Source organism: Mastigoproctus giganteus, chromosome 3, assembly GCF_048544385.1.
Source record: "Mastigoproctus giganteus isolate SK-2022 chromosome 3, ASM4854438v1, whole genome shotgun sequence".
Taxonomy (NCBI): domain Eukaryota; kingdom Metazoa; phylum Arthropoda; class Arachnida; order Uropygi; family Thelyphonidae; genus Mastigoproctus; species Mastigoproctus giganteus.
Window position 1 is genome coordinate 247,025,823 of NC_143577.1, and position 23,639 is coordinate 247,049,461.

The window sequence follows — 23,639 nt, forward strand, 5'->3', positions numbered from 1 at the left end:
GACCTTTTGGTATTCGTGTCCAAGAGCTACTCAGAGAGTTTAACATCATGGTAGACAAGGTTGCACAAACACCAAAAGAAAATCTTCCACCCTGGCATGCTCATATCCCATCGTGCGACTTTTCCCTTAAGAAATGGGTAAAGTCTGAGACTCCATCTGTCTACCAGCAGCTCTATTCTGCACACCGAGCTGAGCACTCAGACTTCCTGCCAGTTTACACAGATGGCTCAAAGTCTGAATCATGCGTAGGATCTGCTGTTGTCTTTCCGGACACTATAATATCTCAGCAGATTCCTCCTGAATCCAGCATATACACTGCAGAGCTGCATGCTATAGAGTTAGCCTTGGATCACATTCAAACTTGTCAGTGCCAAAGGTCAATAATATATTCTGATTCTTTGAGTGTATTACAGGCTTTATTATCTTTGAGACAACTCTCATCCAGTTCTCTGTTGGGTTCAGCAGAAGATACATTCTCTTCATGAATACAAGTTTGATATCCACTTCTGCTGGATTCCTAGCCACACTGGGACAAGGGGAAATGATTTGGCTGACACTGCAGCCAAATCAGCAACTCCCGCTAATAATCGTTGCCTGTCAGTCCCCTATACAGACTACAGGCAAATAATACGCAACAATATATATTCCCAATGGCAAGAACTATGGCAGAGAGAGAGAGAGAGAGAGAGAGAGAGAGAGAGAGAGAGAGAGAGAGAGAGAGAGAGAGAGAGAGAGAGAGAGAGAGAGAGAGAACAAATAAATTATACCAGATAAAGCCTGTAATAAAAACATGGCAGTCCAGTCTGTGCAGAAATTGGAGTGAGGAAGTTGTTCTTGCTCAACTCCGCATAGGACACAGTCATCTGACACATTCGTTTCTGCTGAGGGCAGATGACCCTCCTATGTGCGAGTCTTGTGACACCATTTTATCAATAAAGCATATTTTAATAGACTGCGTTAATTTTACCCATGTTCGCAATATACATTTTACCGCTTTTACTCATCCAACTGGGCCTTATACATTCAGTCAGATTTTATCAGACAACTACCATGTGTCAGCAGTTTTTAAGTTTTTACAAGCTATTAATATATACACACATATATAAATTGGATAATTTATTTTTAAACTTATACTGCCTTATATATATATATATATATATATATATATAAATAATTTGACGAGGTAACCATTTTTTAGATTACGGGTATTTATCATTGTTGATATTTTAATCTTTTCTTGACACAGTATAACTGTAGTCGTTTTTGTGCTAATAACATCAAAACTAATTTAAGAAGATTCCATTACGTGTGCAATGAGTTCCTCTTCATTCGTCCATATCCTGAAGCATTCAATGTAGTAGTAGTAGTGGCATGTGATGCAAGAAAGCAACTGTATGAGCTTATGCAGCATCAGCCAAAAAAAAAATAATAATAATAAAAAAATAATAAAATTAAAAATAAATAAATAAAATAAATAAATAAATAAATAAAAAAAATAACACCATTCCCTCCAAATGCCTGTCCAGTTCCTCCTTAAATTTATTTAACCTGTCAACTTCCACAACGACAGATGGCAGTTTGTTCCAGCAATTAACCACCCGCTGGCTAAAGGCAAATTTCCGCATATCTATTCTACATCTGTCTTTTCTTAATTTGAATTTATGCCCCTTTAGGTTCGTAATCTGAACAAGTGGAAGGATCCCATCAGAATTCAGCGTGCCCAACCCATTCAAGGCCTTATATACCTCAATCAGATCACCACGCAGGTGCCTAGTCTCCGGCCACTGCAATTTGCAGAACTTAAGCCTCTCTTGCATTTACTTGTGCAAGGCCTCCAGACCTGTATACAGGTCTGGAGGCCTCATTTCAAGAAGGATGTAGAGCTGCTGGAACGAGTACAGAGAAGGGCAACAAGATTAGTGACTGGAACAAAGGGGTGCTCTTACGAAGAAAGGCTTAAGTTTTGCAAATGACAGTGTCTGGAGACTAGGCACCAGCGAGATGATCTGATAGAGGTGTATAAAGCCTTGAATGGTTTGAGCATGCTCAATGCTGATGGGATTCTTCCTCTCACTCAGAATAATCACCTGAGAGGGCATAAATTCAAATTGAGGAAAGACAGATGTAGGATAGACGTGCGGAAATTTGAAGTACTGCAAAAACCTTGGGAGGTGCAATATGGCCACAGAAGCCGATGCGCCAACAACTACCAAATCAAATCAAAATCAAGCTTAAATAAGTTTAAGGCTCAGCTGGACAGGTATTTTGAACAAACAGAGGGGTGAAGTGGAAGTGGTTTTATTTATTTTTTTTTTTTTTTAGCTGATGCTTCATAAGCTTGCTTTCTTGCATCAAATGCCTCTACTGATGCTAAAATGCTAAATCTACATCCTTCCTAAAATTGAGGCCTCCAGACCTGTATACAGTACTCAAGGCATGGCCTGACCATTGCCTTATACAGAGGGACAATCACCTCCTTCTCCCTGCTAGCAAAATTCCTATATATCATTGACAAAACCCCATGACCTGCCCTGGCAGCCTGTCTGCATTGCTCAGAAAACTTCATATCTGACTGCACAATTACTCCCAGGTCTTTTTAATTTTCTACCACCTTAAGTGTAGTACCACACAGTTGGTACGTTTCTCTGGGGTTACTTCTACCCATATGCAGTACTTTGCATTTGTCAAGTTAAACTTCAGTTGCCACTTCTCAGCCCATCTGTCCAAATTATCTAGATCCTGTTGCAGTAGCACACTGCCATTACTGTCATTAACAACCCTGCCAACCTTTGTATCATCAGCAAACTCCGACATTAAGCCTGATATACCTTCATCAATATCATTGATAAATATACAAAACAACAGTGGACCTAACACCGAACCCTGTGGGAGTCCACTAATAACATTAGTCCACGAAGAGTAGCACCCGTTGATTACCACCCTCTGTCCTCTCCCACTTAACCATCCTTTTATCCATTGTAGCAACTTACCCTTAATACCATTCTGCTCCAATTTGTACAATAGTCTTCCATGCACTACAGTGTCAAAAGCTTTCCTGAAATCCAAATATATGATATCAAAATTATTTTTTGCATCCAGTTCCTTTGTAACCACATCATAATATCTTATCAAATTTGTCAGACAAGACTTTCCCTTAACAAACCCATGCTGTGTCTGAATTATTGCTGCAGTCTTGTCTAGATGATCCTGCAATGTATCTTTAACCAGTAACTCCATTATTTCACCCGGAACAGAAGTTAAACTAACTGATCTGTAATTACTCGTGTCACCCTTCGATCCCTCTTTGTGAATTGGGGATACATTTGCACATCTCCAGTCCGTGGGGACCTCCCCTGAATCCAAGGATGCTCTCATAATTATGGCTAAGGGTTTGCTTAGTTGCTTTGCTGCCTCCTTTAATATAACTGGATAGATCCCATCCACCCCAGGTGCTTTTCTTATGTTTAACTTTAACAATTTCTCCTCCCCTTTGCTTTCAGTTATTACAAAATCATTAAGTATCCTGCTACAATTTTATAACCTTCTGCCATTTTCAAACCTTAATAATTCCTCATGTGTGAATGTAGATGCAAAATACTCATTCAGTTTGTTTGCTATCTGAGCAGGATCATCAACAGTCGAACCATCGATGTCAAGTGAACCAGTCAGATTCATCCCCTTCCTTTTAGAGTTTATATAAGTAGAGAAATCCTTACTGTTTTTCTTAGCATCTTTTGCCAAGGATTTCTCGTAATCTGCCTTCGCCTGCCTAACCTCCTTTGTGACCTGATTACAGACTAGCTTATATCTGCCATAGGCTTCTGAGTCGCTTGATAATTTATATCCATCCCATGCATTTTTCTTCTCTGTTACAAGTCTCATTAGTTCATTAGATAACCATTTAGGCCTAAACCTTGAACAATATTTCTTAATAGGTATGAAACTTTTAGTAGCATCCACGATTAATTCCTTGAATGCTTTCTACTTAGAATTTACTGTTGGTAACATCGTCAGCTGATCCCACTGTACAGAATTTAAAAACTGTCGGAGACCACTGTACTCCCCCTTACGGAAGCAAAAACCCTTTCCTTTACCCCTGATGGTAATTAAATCTTTAAATAAATCCCACGTCAGTACACTGTGATCACTGCCACCTAGTGGTTCTTTTATCTGCAAATTCCTAATACATGAATGATCACTGCTGATAACCAGATCAAGAGAATTACTTTCTCTGGTTGCCTCTCGAACATGCTGCTGCAGAAAACAATCATCCAATAAATCCACAAAAGTCTGACTAGTGTGTGAGTGACCAACCCACAAGTTCCAGTCAATATCTGGGAAGTTAAAATCCCCCATTATAAGACATTCCGATTTACTAGCCCACTCTATTTCTCTGTATAATTGTTCATTGTACTCATTCGAGTCATTAGGCCTATAACACACTCCTACTCTTATTTTTGCTTTCGCAGTACGTATGTCACACTAAACTGACTGAACAGTGCACTGTTCATCTCTATCAACTGGATGCACTTCTTTTGATTTTATGTTTTTCTTAATTAACAGCATAACACCTCCTCCCTTTCTATCCTTTCTGTACACATTGTACTCCTCAAGTTAGAGTTCAGCATTCCTTATATCTGTGTGACACCGCGTCTCTACTATCCCAACAATGTCTGCCTTTGATGTCTTGACCAACACTTCAAATTCATCAAATTTATTTACTATACTTCTAGCATTGGAAGTTGATTTCCACATCAACTTCTGTGTAATCTTTGAAGCTTAAGTTTTCCTGTGTGTTTAGGTGATGATGCACGTGTCCAAATATTTCTTCCCTATCGTCAGACTGTTTTTCACAATTTATAAAGGAAGAAGCATGCAAAACTTCACGCATTGCATCATTTGAGGCGGTAGATTCAACACATTTGAAGCACTTGGCGATCACTTTTTCATCAAATTCGTCCCATGCTGAAACATAAATACATAAACACTAGATTACACCTTGATCAAGTGGCTGAAGAACTGGCATCATTTTTGGTGGTAGGTACTTGACTGTGATTGCACATCAGTCATTTACTTGACACTGAGGGGTGCAGTTATCCACAAACAGCAAAAAAGTTTTTCTATTCTTCTTACTCATCCTGCAATCGAAGTCTGGTCCATTCTTTGTATATTTATGGTCATCTCTTCCTTTTGGTTTGTGCAATACGTAGTTAGTAATGGCTTCAAACCTTTAAAGCATCAAGGAAAAAGAATGAAAGAAATGAAAAAAACATAATGACCATGAACATACATGGCTGCATAAAACAATATACAATTGGACCTCTATATAACGAAATCGATTATTTGCTTGAAAAAATTCTTTAAACAGAAATTTCCTTATAAAGAAATATTACCTTTTTCAACAATGAAAAATGTAATTCAACATTCAGAAATATAGTAAAAGGTGGGAAATAAATCGGACATAAGTGGGAATGAATAAATTTTCTAACATTTCAAAACAATTATTTTATTAATACATTAAGAAATGACTACTTACATGATGCTCACAATATATTAGTATACACTTTTAAGAATTATTTCATAAAATATTTGGTTACTTTTTTGTTATAAGCTGGACTACTGTATGTCGTTCATAAAAATGTTCACACTTGTTTAAACACTCAAATATAATTCCTAGCACATTTTCTTCACTGAAGGCGTCGACACAAAGTTTCAAATGCTGCCAACATTTCATGTTTGGAAGGCTTAAATTGCTTTTGTTGCCCTCATTTTCATCCACCTCATCAAGGTGGATGAAAATGAGGTTGCCACTAGTTTGAATACTCTCCAAAATGTTGGAATTACTCTGATATTCAGCTGCTATGATATCATTATTTTCCTAAAAATTCGTCAAGAACAATTTCTCCACTGATCAAACCTCTTGCTTGGAGTTTTTCCCAAGATTGCTCTATCTTGTAGTAATTTATCCCTCTTATTGCTGTTAATTGGAGTTTGTGCAAAACAATTCTTAATCGTTGTTTTTGTCACCCCTAGACTCCACACTTTCGCCAACTCTGATATGCACATCTGCAAATCTATAGATTGGTTGGTTGCTAATTGCAGTATAATTTTTTTTGGTATGCGCCTTTGGTAGTGTATTTTTGAATTCTTGATAATGCCTTGGTCCACTGGCTGCAGTTTAGATGAGCTATTCGGAGGGAAGAAAGCAAGGCAGTTTTTCTATTTTTTTTTTTAAATTTCACTTGTCATCCAAGGTTTTTTTTTTTTTTGTTTGTTGTAGTCCAACTCTAATGACTTTACTCATTTGAAACATCTTGATGGTTTACTTTTGCCTATTGCACCCTATCAAAAACTTTCGTTTTTCATTACTAGCCATATTTGCACCAACCAAAACTAATTCTCATTATTTTTACCACCTAAACATTTATCACTTTTAAAAGTCAGTGTCTTGTTTGGCAAACAGTTTAAAAAATAAACTGTTTCATCAACATTGTATGTCTTTGGGCTCGTGTCTTCTATAATTTTTTCAGAGCTGTTTCTTTCAAATGGAAATCTTCTTTGATTACAACTCCAGAAATAACTTTTTTGAGTAAGCTGTGGCATTTTTTAATTTGTCCAGCCAACTAAAACTGGCTTGGAATGTTTTATGCCCCAGAAAAGATGCATACTCCATAGCCTTTTCTTTTATTAATGGTCCTGATATCTGCATGTTTTGGTCTAGAATCAACTTCACCCACTTAAAAACGGCTTTCATCTTCATAAAGGCATAATTTTGCACGCTTCCAACTGGGTCCCATTTCCTCAAACAATTTCAGAACTGAAATACAGTTTTTCAGAATGGTTGACACACTACTGGCAGGGATACCAAATTTTAAAGCGGGGTTTTTTTTTTTTTATGCTCCGTTCTACACTATTAAGCATTTCCACTTTTTCCACTGCAGTCTAAGGATTTCCTCTTGCACAGCAGCTAAAACAAAACTGATTTAGGAACCACTTGTATACCTACCAAGTAAACAGAAACAGGTGAAATTTAGTGTGACAGTGTGGATGACTCATTTCTGTGAAACAACTGATGAATTTCCAGGATAAAAGAAAATCACTCCTAATTCTCTAATAAGGCACTTACCATAGAAAACAGGTTGATCAGAGCCAATGTCCTCGTTGGGAATATGCCTTAATCTTTGCCAATGGCTGTGGATACATATATAGCAGTGGACCAATATGACTTCTCGGTACAATAGAGGCTTTACCACTAAATTGTGGAATGTTTTAGCTCTTAATAATAAATTTTATATATATATATATATATAACTGTAATTTTATGTTACAATAAAAACCAACCACAAAAGAAATATGCCAGTAGCATGGCGAGGAAGAATTTAACATCAAAAATTAAGAATAGAGTACTGTTGGAAAAATATTAAATAATTTATAAAATAGAGTCCAAATTAAAGGACAATTTAGCGACGACCCCCCCCCCCCCCATTGCTAAGCACCAGTTTCTGAATTGTGTGAAATATCACTATATATAAATGTAACCAGCCAACAATACAGAAATAAATAAAAATAGAGAATAAAGTAAAAATAAAAAGAACATACCATAATATTGAATAGAAAGAATGACCATTATGTATTGTAGTGGTTCCCTGATCATTATGGCCTCATGGTCCACTGAGAGATGGGACATAATGGTTAGTCTTTTTTTATTCAATTCGATATTATGATATGTTCTACTTTTTATTTTTACTTTATTCTCTATTTTTACTTATTTCTGTATTGTTGCTGGTTACATTTACATATAGTTGGTAGTTCACACAATTCGGAAACTGGTGCTTAGCAATGGGGGGCACCACTAAATTTTCCTTTAATTTGGACTCTTTTCTAAATTGTTTAATAATGTTTCTCTAACAGTACTCTTGTTAATTTTTGATGTTAAATTTTTCCTCGCTCTTCTGGTTTTCCATGCTAATGGCATAACTTTCATTTCTTTTTATTGTAACATATTACATGCAACATGTTGTGGTTTTTGCACATTTGCTTATTTTTTATTTTCACCTAATTTTGCAATCGAATATTAAACAGCAGAAATAACTGCTGTTTATATATATATATATATATATAGAGTGCTTTTTCTTTTTTTTTTTTTTTTTGTAAAAAAATGCCAGTACTCATTCTTCGCTTTCAGGAAAAATCGAAAACTAAAAGGATATGAAAAGTACTCTAAATTCCCCCCCCCCCCCCGATATTGTTAATTTAGTAGTAATGTTTTTTGAATAAGAACAACAAATTAAGTATATTAACAGTTTATTAAGCATAAATTTATTATTCAAGTATATTAAAAAATAAGTAAACTGTGAGAAAAATAATTTCATAATAAAGTTTTTGTAGAATATTCCAAAATTTTTTTTTTTTTTTTTTAAGTTCTCATCCAACACTCTATGCTGACTTCTTTTCCTCTTTGTGTGTCTGTTGCTGAATGACGTTTCCGAAGCAACTTTTTTTTCTGAATTGAAGCGGGTCAGCGGTGGTCCTATAGTTTTAAGAAACAGTAGTGGAGAAACTGTTTTTGTCATCAATGAAGCGCTGGTTGGGCTGGCAGTCAGATTCATTTGTGAAAATCCTCACTCAGTGAAATTGGTATCATACTCAGAGCATTCATCAAATGCTTCAATTCTTCCAAAACCTTCTTACCAATTAGGTATCCATGAATTATATTTAACTGTAATCGACAATTTTCTAACTTCATTTTCACCAAATGCCAACAATTCATATTTAGAATTATTAATACCTTCGTTGTTCTTGTCTCATCATCGGTATTGTCACTAGTTCTTGAATTTGAATTTTTTTTTTTTTTTTTTTTTTTTTGAACTGTCCAAAATATCAGTGATATTCAGGTGCTGTGACCATGTAAACAGAGATAGGAAAAATTTACACGGTAAAAGAAAATCACTTTTCTAATTCTCAAACAGGACGCTTACAGTTGATTCATAGCAGTTTCCAACCTACGTCCCACGACGAAAGTGAACTAAAACAGCATTTTAAATTTTGTTAATTATCAAAAACATTTTCTAATTAAATGTTTTGTTCAGTAAATAGAATTGTGTATTGTACATAATAAAAGTTTTGAATATTTTCAATTTTACTTTTACGTGCAACAAGATATCAAAAATGTAACACACTAAAGAAATCTAACTTTGAATTTTTTTGAATATGGCCCCTGTACGGGGAAAAGGTTGGACACCACTGCAGTAGAAAGTGGGCCAGAGCCCATTGGGAATACACCTTGATCTGCTCACTCTTGACCAGCGCAACTTCTCCGTATGTGGGACAGGTAGTCAGATAGGTTTTACCAGGTACCACTAAGTTGTAGAATGCTAATCCCTTTAGCTCTCTTAATTCGCACAGCAGCACTAATTGCCTGAAGGCCAGTAAAGCAGACAGGGCATACCAAGTTAATTCTCTCCTAATCCGTTTGCTATATGAAAATTTTCTTCACTCAACGGAAACCATTTTAAATGTAACTTCCAAGGGGAATACAAAATAATTAAACAGAGTAATTTAGAATTATAGACTGAGTAATTTAGAATTATAAAAATAGTTATACAGTTTTATATAAAAAAAAATCTTAACAATAGACAGTAAAAAATGCAAATTTAGTTAAATCATTTTAAACTTATTTGAATAGTAAGTAAACATGTGAAAAAAATTTTTGGAATGTTATAAATTTCAGAGTGCATTGCATCCAAATGTCACACGTCACTGTTAATAAAGGTGCCGGTATGCCGTACTATTGCGTACCGTCCCAAAAAAAGCACTGTGTGTGTGTGTATTTTTTATTTATATATATAAACAAAATAACAAAGTGTCTAATGCTCCAAAACATGCAGTGCAGCGGTAAGGGAAGCAAAAGGATATAAATGTGTGGTTTATAAAATAGTCTGGGAAAATGGAAGTGAAAAGTACACAAGGTGCCTGAACAAAGAAGTTTAAGGGATAGTCTAATTGCCTAATTTCAACTAATTGCCTAAATTGCAATTTAAGCAATTAGTCAAATGGAAAACAAGTGAAAAAATTTTTGAAAAACCTAGTGCAAAAATGAATTGGGGCTGAGGAAGCAAAAAATAATAAATAACACTATATTCAGATATGGGAAAGCAATTTTAGGAAGAGGTTGAATCAGGGGATGGCAAATATGTAAAATAATTTTGCATATTTGCCATCCCCTGATTTGACCTCTTCCTAAAATTGCCCTCCCATATCTGAATATAGTGTTATTTATTATTTTTTGCTTTCTCAGCCCCAATTCATTTTTGTACTAGGTTTTTCAAATTCTTTCACCTGTTTAACCACTACTTCACTTCCACTTTTGACTATCCCTTAAACTTCTCTTTGTTCAGGCACCTTGTGTATTTTTCATTTCTGTTTTCCCAGACTTTATCTTTTATCTATTTTACAAACCCTTATCTATTTTACACATTTTTATGTATATATATATAAAGTGTAGTAGATTTATGATAAATTAAGAAAAATTATGGGCTGAATTACTAAGCCAGTATAAAGTGGGGGAACTGTAAAGGAAAATTAGTACATCAAAATAATAATATAATGCAAATAAAATGAAAATGTTATAGCTGCCATCAGATATGGGGGGAACATATTTAGAAAATGGTCAAATATAGGTAATGCAAATATGCATGATCTGATGTCAGCAGAAATAATTATTGATACATGATCAGGTATTTCATCAGGGGACTACACCTGCCCATGTATCAGGAACTGCATTTCTATACTTCTCCATAGTAGTAGTAGAAGAAAAGTGAATGGCCAAAACAAGTCATGATAAAAAAATTAGCACTTTCGAATACAGTATGGAAAAGGTAGTCTCAATGCAATGTAATTTATTGAGGTATGAATAATTTAGTTAAAATAAAAAAAATTTTAAATGAATATGTAGAATTTATTGTAGGATTTAATTTTGTGTAGATAGGAAATCAATTTAGAACAAGCAAATAGTATAAGGGTGAGGTATTAAATTGAGGAAGGGGAAAAGGAATATTTTAAATAAATAAAGAAGAAAAATAGCAATAGAAGTAAGTAGGATAGTAGGAACGTTCGTTTCACCCTCGTATTGCACTAATAGTTCAACGAATGGGAAGAAATTAGAAATAGAGCAGAAAGATGAAAAGCTTAGAAAAAGCAATTAAAAGACACTGAGCTTGTTGGGGTTGAGGCCCAGCTGTATAGTAAGGTTAGGCCTCACACTTTTACAACCATATTTTATCTCGGCAGAACAGAAGGAATGGAGAATAGAACCTTGCCATCCTAGAAATAGCTGTAAGATAACTAAAAATGATTTAAGAAGACTACTAGAAGATTAAATATTATGTGAATAAGTTCATATTGTGAATGAATGGAAAATATTTTTTTGTTTTAGAATGGTGCAAAGAAGAAGATGATGCCCTCAAATTAAGGAAAGAAAATTTGTCTTTAGTCAGAGTAATTAGCTACTGGAACAAATTACTACTCTAGCCTTATAGAATCAGAAGTATATCTCAGTAGGATTTGATAAATATTTGAAAATAGACAAAACAGCTTTATTCTTAAGATTTGATACTATATAAGCTTTGCATCCTTGCCATCATTCTGCCATTTCTAATGGTTGATAGTATTATTATATCTTGAGCTAACTTCAATGAATAATACAACTTAATCCATGATTTAAGATGGTGGAGATTATGTTAAAGTCACTTTTGATTACATTTGTCTATTACTGAGGAACTGACAAAGGGATTTTATTGTTATGTTAAGTTTTTTTTTTTTTTTTTTTGAGTAAATCGTGTTAATTAAAATTTGCTCTTTGTGAAAATAGCCGAAAAGAAAATGACTCATTTAAAGAACACGGGTTTACAATTGGTAATAATATTACTGAAAAGTCTGACTACTGTCTAACCAGAAAGGCACCTTTACATTTAAGCTAAGCTTATGGGAAACTTCCAGGAGTCTAGACCTAATGCCAACCTACACTTTCAGATGTAATCTGTTACAGGGAGCCAGCTATATAACTATTGAACAAACAAGAGTGGGATACAAAATATAAAACTAAGATGACCAAACCGGATATATTATAAGCTGAAACCCTTTCACTATGATAGGAAGAAACAATGAAACATAGTCCATGTCCAAGCTAGTCTGTAATCAAGTCACAAAGGAGGTTAGGCAGGCAAAGGCAAATTACGAGAAATATTTGGCAAATAATTCTAAGAAAAACAGCAAGGATTTCTTTACTTATATAAAACTCTAAAAGGAAGGGGATGAATTTGATTAGTCCACTTGATATCGATGGTTCGACTGTTGATGATCCTGCTCAGATTCAAACAAACTGAATGAGTATTTTGCATCTTCATACATGAGGAGTTATTAAAGATTGAAAATGTCAGAAGGTTATCAAATTGTTGCATGGTGCTTAATAAATCAGAGCAAGGTGGAGGAGAAATTGTTGAAGTTAACCTAAGAAAAGGCACCTGGGGTGGATGGGATCTATCTAGTTATATTAAAGGAGGCGGCAAAGGAAGTAAGCAAACCCTTAGCCATAAATATGAGAGAATCCTTGGACTCAGGGGGGGTCCCCATGGACTGGAGATGTGCAAATGTATCCCCAGTTCACAAAGTGGGATCGAAGGGTGACACGAGTAATTACAGACCAGTTAGTTTAACTTTTGTTCCGGGTAAAATAATGGAGTCACTGGTTAAAGATGCATTGCAGGATCATCTAGACAAGACTGCAGCAATAATTCAGACACAGCATGGGTTTGTTAAGGGAAAGTCTTGTCTGACAAATTTGATAAGATATTATGATGTGGTTACAAAGGAACTGGATGCAAAAATTAATTTTGATATCATATACTTGGATTTCGGGAAAGCTTTTGAGACTGTTGCGCATGGAAGACTACTGTTCAAATTGGAGCAGAATGGTATTAAGGGTAAGTTGCTACAATGGATAAAAGGATAGTTGAGTGGGAGAAGACAGGGTGGTAATCAATGGGCGCTGCTCTTCGTGGACTAATGTTATTAGTGAAGTCCCACAGGGTTCGGTGTTGGGTCAACTGTTGTTTTGTATATTTATTAATGATATTGATGAAGGTATGTCAGGCTTAGTGTCGAAGTTTGCAGATGATACAAAGGTTGGCAGGGTTGTTAATGACAGTAATGGCAATATGCTACTGCAACAGGAACTATAAAATTTGGGAAGATGGGCTGAGAAGTGGCAACTGAAGTTTAACATTGACAAATGCAAAGCATATGGGTAGAAGTAACCCCAGAGGAACGTACCGACTGTGTGGTACTTCACTTAAGGTTGGAGTAATTGTGCAGTCAGATATGAATTTTTCTGAACAATGCAGACAGGCTACCAGGGCAGGTCATGTGGTTTTGGGCGCCTCCGTAGCCAGGTGGGCAGGAGCAGCAGTGAATAGTACACGCTAATTGATTAGATCGGGGTTCGAGCCCATGACCACCAAATACGGAGGATGCGGAAAGATTAGGGAATGACCACCGCATATCCCTGGAGCAATATGCTTTAGTTGCTAATGCTCCTAAAAACCAAAAATAACATCGGGTTTTGTCAATGATATACAGGAATTTTGCTAGCAGGGAAAAGGTGATTGTCCTTCTGTATAAAGCAATGGTCAGGCATACAGGTCTGGAGGCCTCATTTTAGGAAGGATGTATATTTGCTTGAGCATGTACAGAGAAGGACAACAAGATTGGTGATGGGAATGAAGGGAACCTCTTACCAAGAGAGGCTTAAGTTCTGTGAGGTGATCTGATTGAGGTGTATAAGGCCTTGAATGCGTTGAGCATGCTGAATTCTGATGGGATTCTTCCACTTGTTCAGATTACAAACCTAAGGGGCCATTAATTCAAATTGTGGAAAGACAGATGTAGAATAGATGTGTGGAAATTTGCCTTTAGCCAGCGGGTAGTTAATTGCTGGAACAAACTTCCATCTGTCGTTGTGGAAGTTGATAGGTTAAATAAATTTAAGGAGGAACTGGACAAACATTGAGAGAATGGTTGTGTAAAAATTTTATTTTATTTTTTTTGGCTGATGCTGCGTAAGCTCATACACTTGCTTTTTTGCATCACATGCCGCTATTACTACTACTACTGCAGTCAGCAAGGTCCCTTCCATAATTGTCAGGGAACTAGAGCACATTGCTAAACATGCTACTGGAACAATTGTTGAGATAGTCACCATCAATTGGAAACTTAAATGGTAAAGAAATAAGACTAACAGAACTAGATTGATCTGATATATCACAGAATACAGGGAGCTGCAACTAAGTAACGATTACAAACTTGTATTCTGGAAGGGAGGTATGGTACAAGAAGGCATTTCATTAGCTTTTGGAACTGCTTTCGAAGATAAATGAGAAAAGATTATTCGGTAGTTTTTGAGCATGATTTAAGATTAGAAATTGGTGATTAAATCATCCTGTGCATGTTGCCCAGTTGAGGATACAAGAAAGGAGGAAATATTTCTTTATTATGTTATGAAGATTGGTAGTTCCTAATGACAAAGAATAGTGATGTGTGATGGTCATGGGTCTGGCCCAGAATCTCAATAGTACCTACTATATTGTAAAAATATATGAATATAATTCTTATACTGTATATTTATTAGGCCAAATTACAGTATTTTATATTGTACAGTACTGTATATTGTATTAAAGCTTTTTTTTTTTTTTTTTTTTTTTTTACATTAAGAACAATAAAAAATGTCTCCCCCCCAGGAGGTGCCTCCGTAGCCAGGTGGGCAGGAGCAGCAATGCGTAGCACATGCTTCTTGATTAGACCGGGGTTCGAGCCCATGACCACCAAATACGGAGGATGCGGAAAGGTCAGGGAATGACTACCGCATATCTTGGAGCAATATGGCCTTAGTTGCTAATGCTCCTAAAAACCAAATACCCCCCCCCCACACACACACACAGGTTACATTCGATTTAATGGACTTTCGGCATTAATGGATGCCCCTTCTCCCCTATTAGTCTGTTAAGTTTAGGATTTACTTTAATACTTGAGATTATTTCCCTGATTAATATCCTCCGAAAAAAAATATCCCATTTTCTTATTATTATTATAATATTTAGATTATTTAAGTATTATTAAGATTATTATAATACTTAAAATGTTTGATTATAATTTGTATGATTTTTGCAAATTTTAATCTGATTTTGATATCATTAAACTGTGTGTGTGTGTGTGTGTGTGTGTGTGTGTGTGTGTGTGTGTGTGTGTGTGTGTGTGTGTGTGTGTGTGTCATAAAACATTAACATTATCATATACTGTTTGCAAACTTTTAATGTTTTTAATGGCCGTTTTGATTACATGAAAACATTTTTTTATTGCAAAAACAGCTTCTGAGATGTAGACTAACTTTTTTTTTTTTTTGTCGGGAATCTGGCTGTTGGGATTTTGGATGGCACCGGATGGTCATATTTAAATAGTGAAGTAGAAGGTGACATATTTTCAGACAAATTTTGCAAAAATTTGGAGAGAAAGGCACAGTAATGGTAAAAGTTGCTGGAATATTGACACAAAAGAAACAAAAACATGATCAACTAGATCAGTGGTGTCCAACCTTTTCCCCGTACAGGGGCCATATTCAAAGTTAGATTTGTTTTGCAGGCTACGCTGGGTGATTCGAGAAAAATTAGCGTGTTACATTTTCAATGAAGTGTACTGCACGTACACTTTTGCTCACCAAGATCAAGCAGAAGGTGCACCATAATTGGAATCCCAGAACATTTTGATAGCACCCTGTATATACACACGATTCAGGTTGGGTATGTGCATATTTGATACAAAGCATAGATAAAAGAAACAAAATTCAAGACACCAACACGTGGCTTCTTGACTTCAACACTCTCACATATTCGCTGAAACGAGTCTCTTAAACACCGCAGTCTGCCACAGTCTTTTAAATTTGTTTATTTCCACATATTTCAGCATTGAATGTACACGGTTCTTGAAATAATTAAAATTTAAAATGCTGTTTTAGTTCGCTTTCTACTTGGGCCATATAAAAATTATTTGCGGGCCGTAGGTTGGACACCACTGAACTATTTCATAATAGAAAAGACCTCAAACAAAGAGTTGAAGCATGAGATTATACATAAAATATGTACATGCATTACATAATGAATGAAAAACGTATGCATTTCCAGGAAATAACATTTATTTTACATGAATAATCCATTCTTTCTAGGTATCAGATGCCATCCGACAAGATAAGAAATCGTATGCTGCTGAGTTCATTAGTCTTCAATATGCCATGTATATTACTGCCTTTGTTTTAGTCCTTGGTGGACTCTGTTTTCTACTTACTGCCCTTTACATTGTTGAAGATAAAACTCGGTGTGAGCAGCGTACTCATGGTAAGTAAAAATTATTAGAATGAGTTTTCAAAGTGCGTTCTAAGAAATAAAACTCCAGTATTATTATTATACAATAACCTTCCGATCTTACAAACTTAGGCTCAACTTCAACAGTAGTTGCTACCTCTTCAATATTCAATATTGACCCAGAGTCTAGATTAAAACATTCCATGTTTTAACTCCAGGTTTTGTTGTCAGTTCTCCAGATCATAGAATGGTAGAGAAAAAATAAATTTACACTCCATTTCAAGACAAATGTGATATTATTATATATTGTTCATGCACTACCCTGTTTAAAGCTATGGCTTTGATAAAGAAATTAGAAATCTATACAAATAAATAGTTATCACAAAAGTCCTTCTAGGGAATTTTATTCCAAATAAATAATTAATAAAAGCCATGTTACATCATGTACAGTTTAGTAAATTTGTTGAAATGGTTTGCAAGAAACTATATAACAACCACAATCAAGTATTATTTCACTTAAAGGAGATGTTTTAATATCAACTGAGTATCATCTGGATCTAGATAGCTAAAAGACTACAACAGGTACTATCCCAGTTGCATTTGTGCCTATTTACAAGTTTCTTGTAGGCACCTCCATAGCCAGGTGGGAAAGAGCAGCAGTGCGTAGCACACACTTCTTGATTAGACTGGGGTTCGAGCCCATCACCACCAAATACGGAGGATGCGGAAAGGTCAGGGAATGACCACCGCATATACCAGAGCGCAATATGGCCTTAGTTGCTAATGCTCCTAAAAACCAAATAACTAACTAACAAGTTTCTTGTAACTGTCTCAATAAATTGCATGATGTAATAATGTCTTTCTTTTCATTAATTTCATTTGCTGTGAATAACCACATCTCCACATAAAGCAATTTAGTGTGTGTGTGTGTGTGTGTGTGTGTGTGTGTGTGTGTTTATATATACCTCCCCCCCCCCCCCATTGATTTGTATTTTCTGTGAAAAAAAAAAAAAATTCCAGAATTGCCTTCATTAACTCCTTTCCCCAGTCACATTTTTGGGTCAGAGATTTTGAAAAGGTGGCAACTCTATTCAGCTCTACATTTCCACTTTAAAGTAAAATAAGCGAGAATGGAATACATTAAAAATTTATGTAATTAACTTATATTTTACTGACATTTACAATCAGGTAAAGTTTCAATTTGTTAATGTTATTACAAAGATATATTTTCTTGTGTATTAGTATCACTTATAATGATAAAAGCATTAATTCAGTATTATTTAACAATGTGTGCACTGTCATTTTAAAAGGGTGCTAAGGATAAGAGTACCATGTGTCACATTGTATAGAATGGAAAATGCTTTTCCTCATATTTAACATACAGTACAGCACATCATCATCATCATTACAACCAATGGCAACTTGTAGTATAAGAAAGTGGTAGTTGCAATTTGAAAGTTTGAGAGGGTGTATATGGTTATGGTGCATTTCAAAGCACCATAACCAGGTTATGGTCTTTGAAATGACTCGGACCATTTACAAACGTGATTCATCCAGAAAACTACAGCAAGGTTTAATGTGACAAAAATGCAAGATCTCATTTGGGGATTAACTCCCATGAGGAGTTTGCAGACTTGAAGGTTACAATATAATCAGAAAGGAAGTTTTAACTTGCATTGTAAGCAGGCAAACACAAAGCAGATTTGATAGAACACTATGATTTATTGGATCATTGTAAGTAGAAAGGACATCATTATTTCTTTATATATATAAGACCACACTTGGAATGTTACAAGGTCTTGGAGGCTATATTAAAAAAAAAAAAGTGAACTTCTAGAGAAGATTCGAAAAAGGAAAATCATCTCAGTTTTTAGAGGGTGGAGTCTGCAAAATTAGGCAACTACACACTTTGGGAGGGGAGGGGAGGCAATTTCTTAAGGTGTATATAGTTTAGACCAGTGGTTTTCAACCGGGGTGCTGCAACAACATTCCAGGGATGCCACCTAATTAGTTTAGGTTACTTAAACTTATTATTTTTTAATTTGTTTATTTCATTATAAAAAGGTGTACAGTATCTTTTCTAATTTTGTGGAGATCTATAATTGATGTTTACTTAGTAACTCTATATAAAAAATAAAATTATATACTATATATATATGTATAATTTGTATTATGAAATGTAATTTTTATAATTATATTATTGTAATAAATATCGTATAACATATTTTTTAATATATATACACGGATATATACAGAGAAAATCGGATCTAACAGGCAGAAAATTGAGTAGGGGGTGCCGCAAAATAAAATAAATTACTTAGGGGTGCCATTATTAAAAAAGGTTCTAAACCACTGGTTTAGACCCTGAAAAAAATGAATAGTAGTAGGTAGTAGTGGCATGTAATGCAAGAAAGAAAGTGTATGAGCTTATGCAGCATCAGCCAAAAAAAAAATCACACCATTCCCTCCAAATGCCTGTCCAGTTCCTCCTTAAATTTATTTAACCTGTCAACTTCCACAACAACAGATGGAAGTTTGTTCCAGCAATTAACCACCCACTGGCTAAAGGCAAATTTCCGCACATCTATTCTACATCTGTCTTTTCTTAATTTGAATTTATGCCCCCTTAGGTTCATAATCTGAACAAGTGGAAGGATCCCATCAGAATTCGACGTGCTCAACCCATTCAAGGCCTTATACACCTCAATCAGATCACCGTGCAGGTGCCTATTCTCCAGCCACTGCAATTTGCAGAACTTAAGCCTCTCTTGGTAAGAGGATCCCTTCATTCCTCTCACCAATCTTGTTGCCCTTCTCTGTACACGCTCAAGTAAATCTACGTCCTTCCTAAAATGAGGCCTCCAGACCTGTATGCAGTACTCAAGTCGTGGCCTGACCATTGTCTTATACAGAGGGACAATCACCTCCTTTTCCCTGCTAGCAAAATTCCTATATATCATTGACAAAACCCCATGACCTGCCCTAGCAGCCTGTCTGCATTGGTCAGAAAACTTCATATCTGACTGCACAATTACTCCCAGGTCTTTTTCATTTTCTGCCACCTTAAGTGTAGTACCACACAGTTGCTACATTCCTCTGGGGTTACTTCTACCCATATGCAGTACTTTGCATTTGTCAAGGTTAAACTTCAGTTGCTACTTCTTAGCCCATCTGCCCAAATTATCTAGATCCTGTTGCAGTAGCACACTGCCATTACTGTCATTAACAACCCTGCCAACCTTTGTATCATCTGCAAACTTTGACACTAAGCCTGATATACCTTCATCAATATCATTGATAAATATACAAAACAGTGGACCCAACACTGAAGCCTGTGGGACTCCACTAATAACATTAGTCCACAAATTAGTCCATTAGTCCATAGGGGAGGTATATTCTTATTGGTAGGAGAGACATGTACTAGGCGACACAATTGTAAAATTTCATAAAGTTTACCTCCAAGTATATCCAAAGGCATACTTTTCATCAGTGGGAAAAGTATGAGTGACTGAAAAACTTACACGGTATGTCCTCATTAATTCCATATCAGCTATTCAAAATGGCTCATTGGTGTATATATATGAAAATCCCAAGCATGAGAGATATTAGAACCTATAGTGCTTAGTACCATGCATGGGCTGAGATGATGAAAGATGCTACTTGATGACATTAGACTCTAATTTCTGTAGATCATAAATTTCAGGAAATACATATGAAGAAAGGTTGTTCCTCATTTATTCCTTCAACGTCTGTTTTCTGGAAGAGAAGTTGATTCTGTGAGTTTGAAGTTGGACAGTAAAAGAATTCTGGCTTGTTTATAGAAGCCAATTCAGAAGAACAGTCCCCATGAAAGTATCTATATAAAAGGCATGCAGCAGAAACAGAACCTCTATGAGATAGTGAGGAGACTTTGTTAGAGATGGCTCATTACTTAACCTAACTGCCCTCTTTTGAATGGAGTCTAGAAGCCTGAGAGAGGTTTTATTGGCACCCACCCCCAGATGTGAAAACAGTATTCAAAGAACACAGCATGGTAGGGTGGATTTGCAATTTGTACAGAGTAAGCAGTTATTTGTAAGAAAAGTAGTGCCAACAGCAAAAGAGACAACCCAGTTTTTCAGATTCGGAGGAAGCAATATTTGTGATATGGTTATGCCAAGAAGATAGATTTTCTAATCTATCTTCTTGGCATAACCATTTGGGAGAATGACAGAGGCAACAGATCAATTTGATAGAATAGTGTAGAGAGATTTTATGTCAGAGAAGATCAAAAATTAATCTTCTCTGATCAGAGAAGATCAAAAATTAATCTTCTCTGATCAGAGAAGGTTCATTGAACCACTGCCCATCTCAATTGTCCAAATTACTAAGTCTGTTAATACATCCACTCTGATATCCACAGGGAATGGATATCAGAGTGGATGTTTGTCTGAATACTACGTTTTGAAGCAAAAGGATCCATACAGCAAGTAATTAGGAGAACTGAGATGGGCAGTGGTTGAATGAACCGATAATTGGGATTCTGTCAGAAAAAGTACTTGGAATTTGGCTATCTGGAAATGGAAATCATTCAGATTGGAACTGAGACAACATATATTCATGAAATGAATGAGGAAGGGCTTGTATCTACTGTTTTTTATCAAGTAAGGGTGAACTATCTGATTTACTCATTTCTTAGCTTATTTAATATGTAAGAGCTCTGCTTTCTTTTTCCCTCTCCCCAGGGATTTCTTTTACTTAGCTTCTGCCTGCCTAGCTCCTGTTATTTTATTACAGATCAGTTGTATGATCTAAAATAAATAAAAAAATAAATAAAACAACAGAATAAGTATTACAGATATCACATGTATGGGTCTATCTCCAAATACCAACTGGCTAATGCTTCACTTTTTCTATCAAACTGGTCAGTTTCCTTGTCATCCATTTTGCCATTTTTATTGTGGGATATTTCCATAATGGCATGAATACATTTGTAACTTCCAATATAACTTCAAGAAATTCTCATAATTCATTTATGTTCAGTCATGTATACTATTACACTAAATAGATGGATCAAAAAAAATAATCTGTCTGCAGTTGCTCCTCCTTGAAACCCTTGCCTTTCTCGTTAATTACTGAGATCCCTTGCACACCAACCATCTCATAACACCAGTCACTTTCTTCTATAACAGTTCCTGTATTGTCATATTTGTGATATGATTTTGGTCTTTGGTAAGTATATTTAGAATATTTGCATCCCTTGTATTTTATTGGTTGCATAAAAATATATAACATTCATCCAACTGATTTAGAAGTCTTCTCCAGCTGATGGATGATGTTTGGTCCTTGAGTCCCAATCAGTAAACAGTAAATTAAAGACCCTTTCGATCTGTATCAAGACACATTCACTTGCCCACTCGATTTGCCTATAGAGATTAGTTACTCCTCACAGTAGCATACTTCCACTTCACTCTCATTTTACTTTTTTACTTGAAGTGGTGGAACCCATGTTTAGTCTCTAGAGCTAAGTTCCGGTCAACCCTTCCCTATCTCTTCCATCATGCAGTATGATTGATGACTTTTGAGGTTATGATGAACGTCGTGGCGAGATCCAATATTCCTTACATTTCGAGGGTACAGCTCTAAAACGGTGTTCGCAGGCCGGCCGCTAGTTAGTACACTGGACCGAACCTATTGGTAACTCTCTAGGAGGCTTCCGGATCGGCTAGTGTATAATCTTGCTACCTCTACTCTGCCAGATAGTGACTGGAGGGAGTCCGAGTAGTGTGTATGCGGGGAGCATTGTCGAGGCCACGTTATGTCAAAGATCTGGGTATATTCTTACCATATGTACGCCATATCCAAAAATTTCATTACTTCATACAGCATGTCCCACCAACTTTTTCTTACTATTGAATACACCATGAATTGCCAAACTAATAGAGCAAGCTTATCTGCGAAAAGATCTAAACCTCCCAAGGACTTCCTAATTCATTTCACAAATATACGTGGTCTCAATTCTAATCTCAACGATGTCCATTTCCACTTGCAGTCTGCCAAACCCCATGTATTTTTTCTGACAGAATCTCAGTTATCGGTTGATTCAACTCCTGCTCATCTCAGATGCCCAAATTATTCGCTGTATGATTCCTTTCGCCTCAAAGGTGGTACTTGTGCATATGTCCATTCTGATATTCCCTGTCAGAGACTTGGCAATTTGGAATCTCCTCTCTTTGATCTTCTCTGGCTTAAAATCTCTCTACCTCATTGTGTTAAATTCATCTGTTGTCTCTACCGTTCTCCCAACTCCACTAATCACTTGGAGCTCTTTGACTTCCTCTCTTTGCAACTTGACTTTCTCCAGTCCAACTTTCCTAACAGTGAGGTAATTTGCCTTGGTGATTTTAATGTTCACAACTCCAGCTGGCTTCCGTTTTCTAGTCACACCGACCCAGCAGGTCGAGATGCCGAGGCTTTTGCAATTACTAATGACCTAGCACAGATTGTTCATTTACTTACAAAAATACCGGACAATCCTAATCATACAGCCATGCTTGATCTTTTTCTCACAAACAGCCCTTCTAAATACACGGTCGAAGGGAGAGGTCCTTTAGGCACTTCAGATCACAACTTGGTGAGTGTCTCTTCTCCAACGGAACCTTTTATCTCATGGCTATTTGCAACCTCGTGTTGTTTGGCATTACAAGAACGCAAAATTGGATGACCTGCGAGACTTCTTTTCTTCTTTTCCTTGGTCGGATTACTGTTTCAAAACTTCTGATGTCAACGTTTGCTCAGATCGTGTCAGTGAAATTATTCTTGCAGGAATGGAATCCTTTATCCCACACTCCACTTTAAAATCCTTTATCTAAACTTGGTTTTCCAATAAATGTGCTAAGGCTGTCCAAGAGAAGAATGTTGCATATCGTAATTGGCTTGTTTCTAATTCTTCAGTTTCATTTTCTGCCTACACCAAAGCTCGCAACAATTGTAAAGCAGTTATTAATCAGTGCAAACTAGAGTTTGAACAGGCTAAGAGTAGAAAACTTGCTTCTTGCCCTAATGGTACCCGAGCATTCTGGTCTCTTGCCAAAGCTATTGGCCGCAACTTCTGCCCATCTCTGCTCCCACCTCTGTCCAAATGAGATGGTTCTGTTGTCACTTCAGCCAAGGATAAAGCTGACCTGCTAGCATCCCATTTTTCTTCCAGCTCATGTATTAATGATCTTGGTAAAACACCTCCCAACATTCCCA

The 23,639-nt window shown here is 36.1% G+C and overlaps 1 protein-coding gene across 2 annotated transcripts in view; it reads left to right on the forward strand.

The window, feature by feature from the left end:
- Positions 1-23,639, forward strand: part of LOC150089004 (protein spinster homolog 1-like) — a 134,419-nt gene that overhangs the window by 64,448 nt on the left and 46,332 nt on the right. For both annotated transcript variants that reach the window (XM_090370995.1, XM_090370994.1), the window contains exon 10: positions 16,271-16,439. In XM_090370995.1, the coding sequence (XP_090227121.1) occupies positions 16,271-16,439 (169 nt within the window). The remainder of the gene's footprint in view (positions 1-16,270; positions 16,440-23,639) is intronic.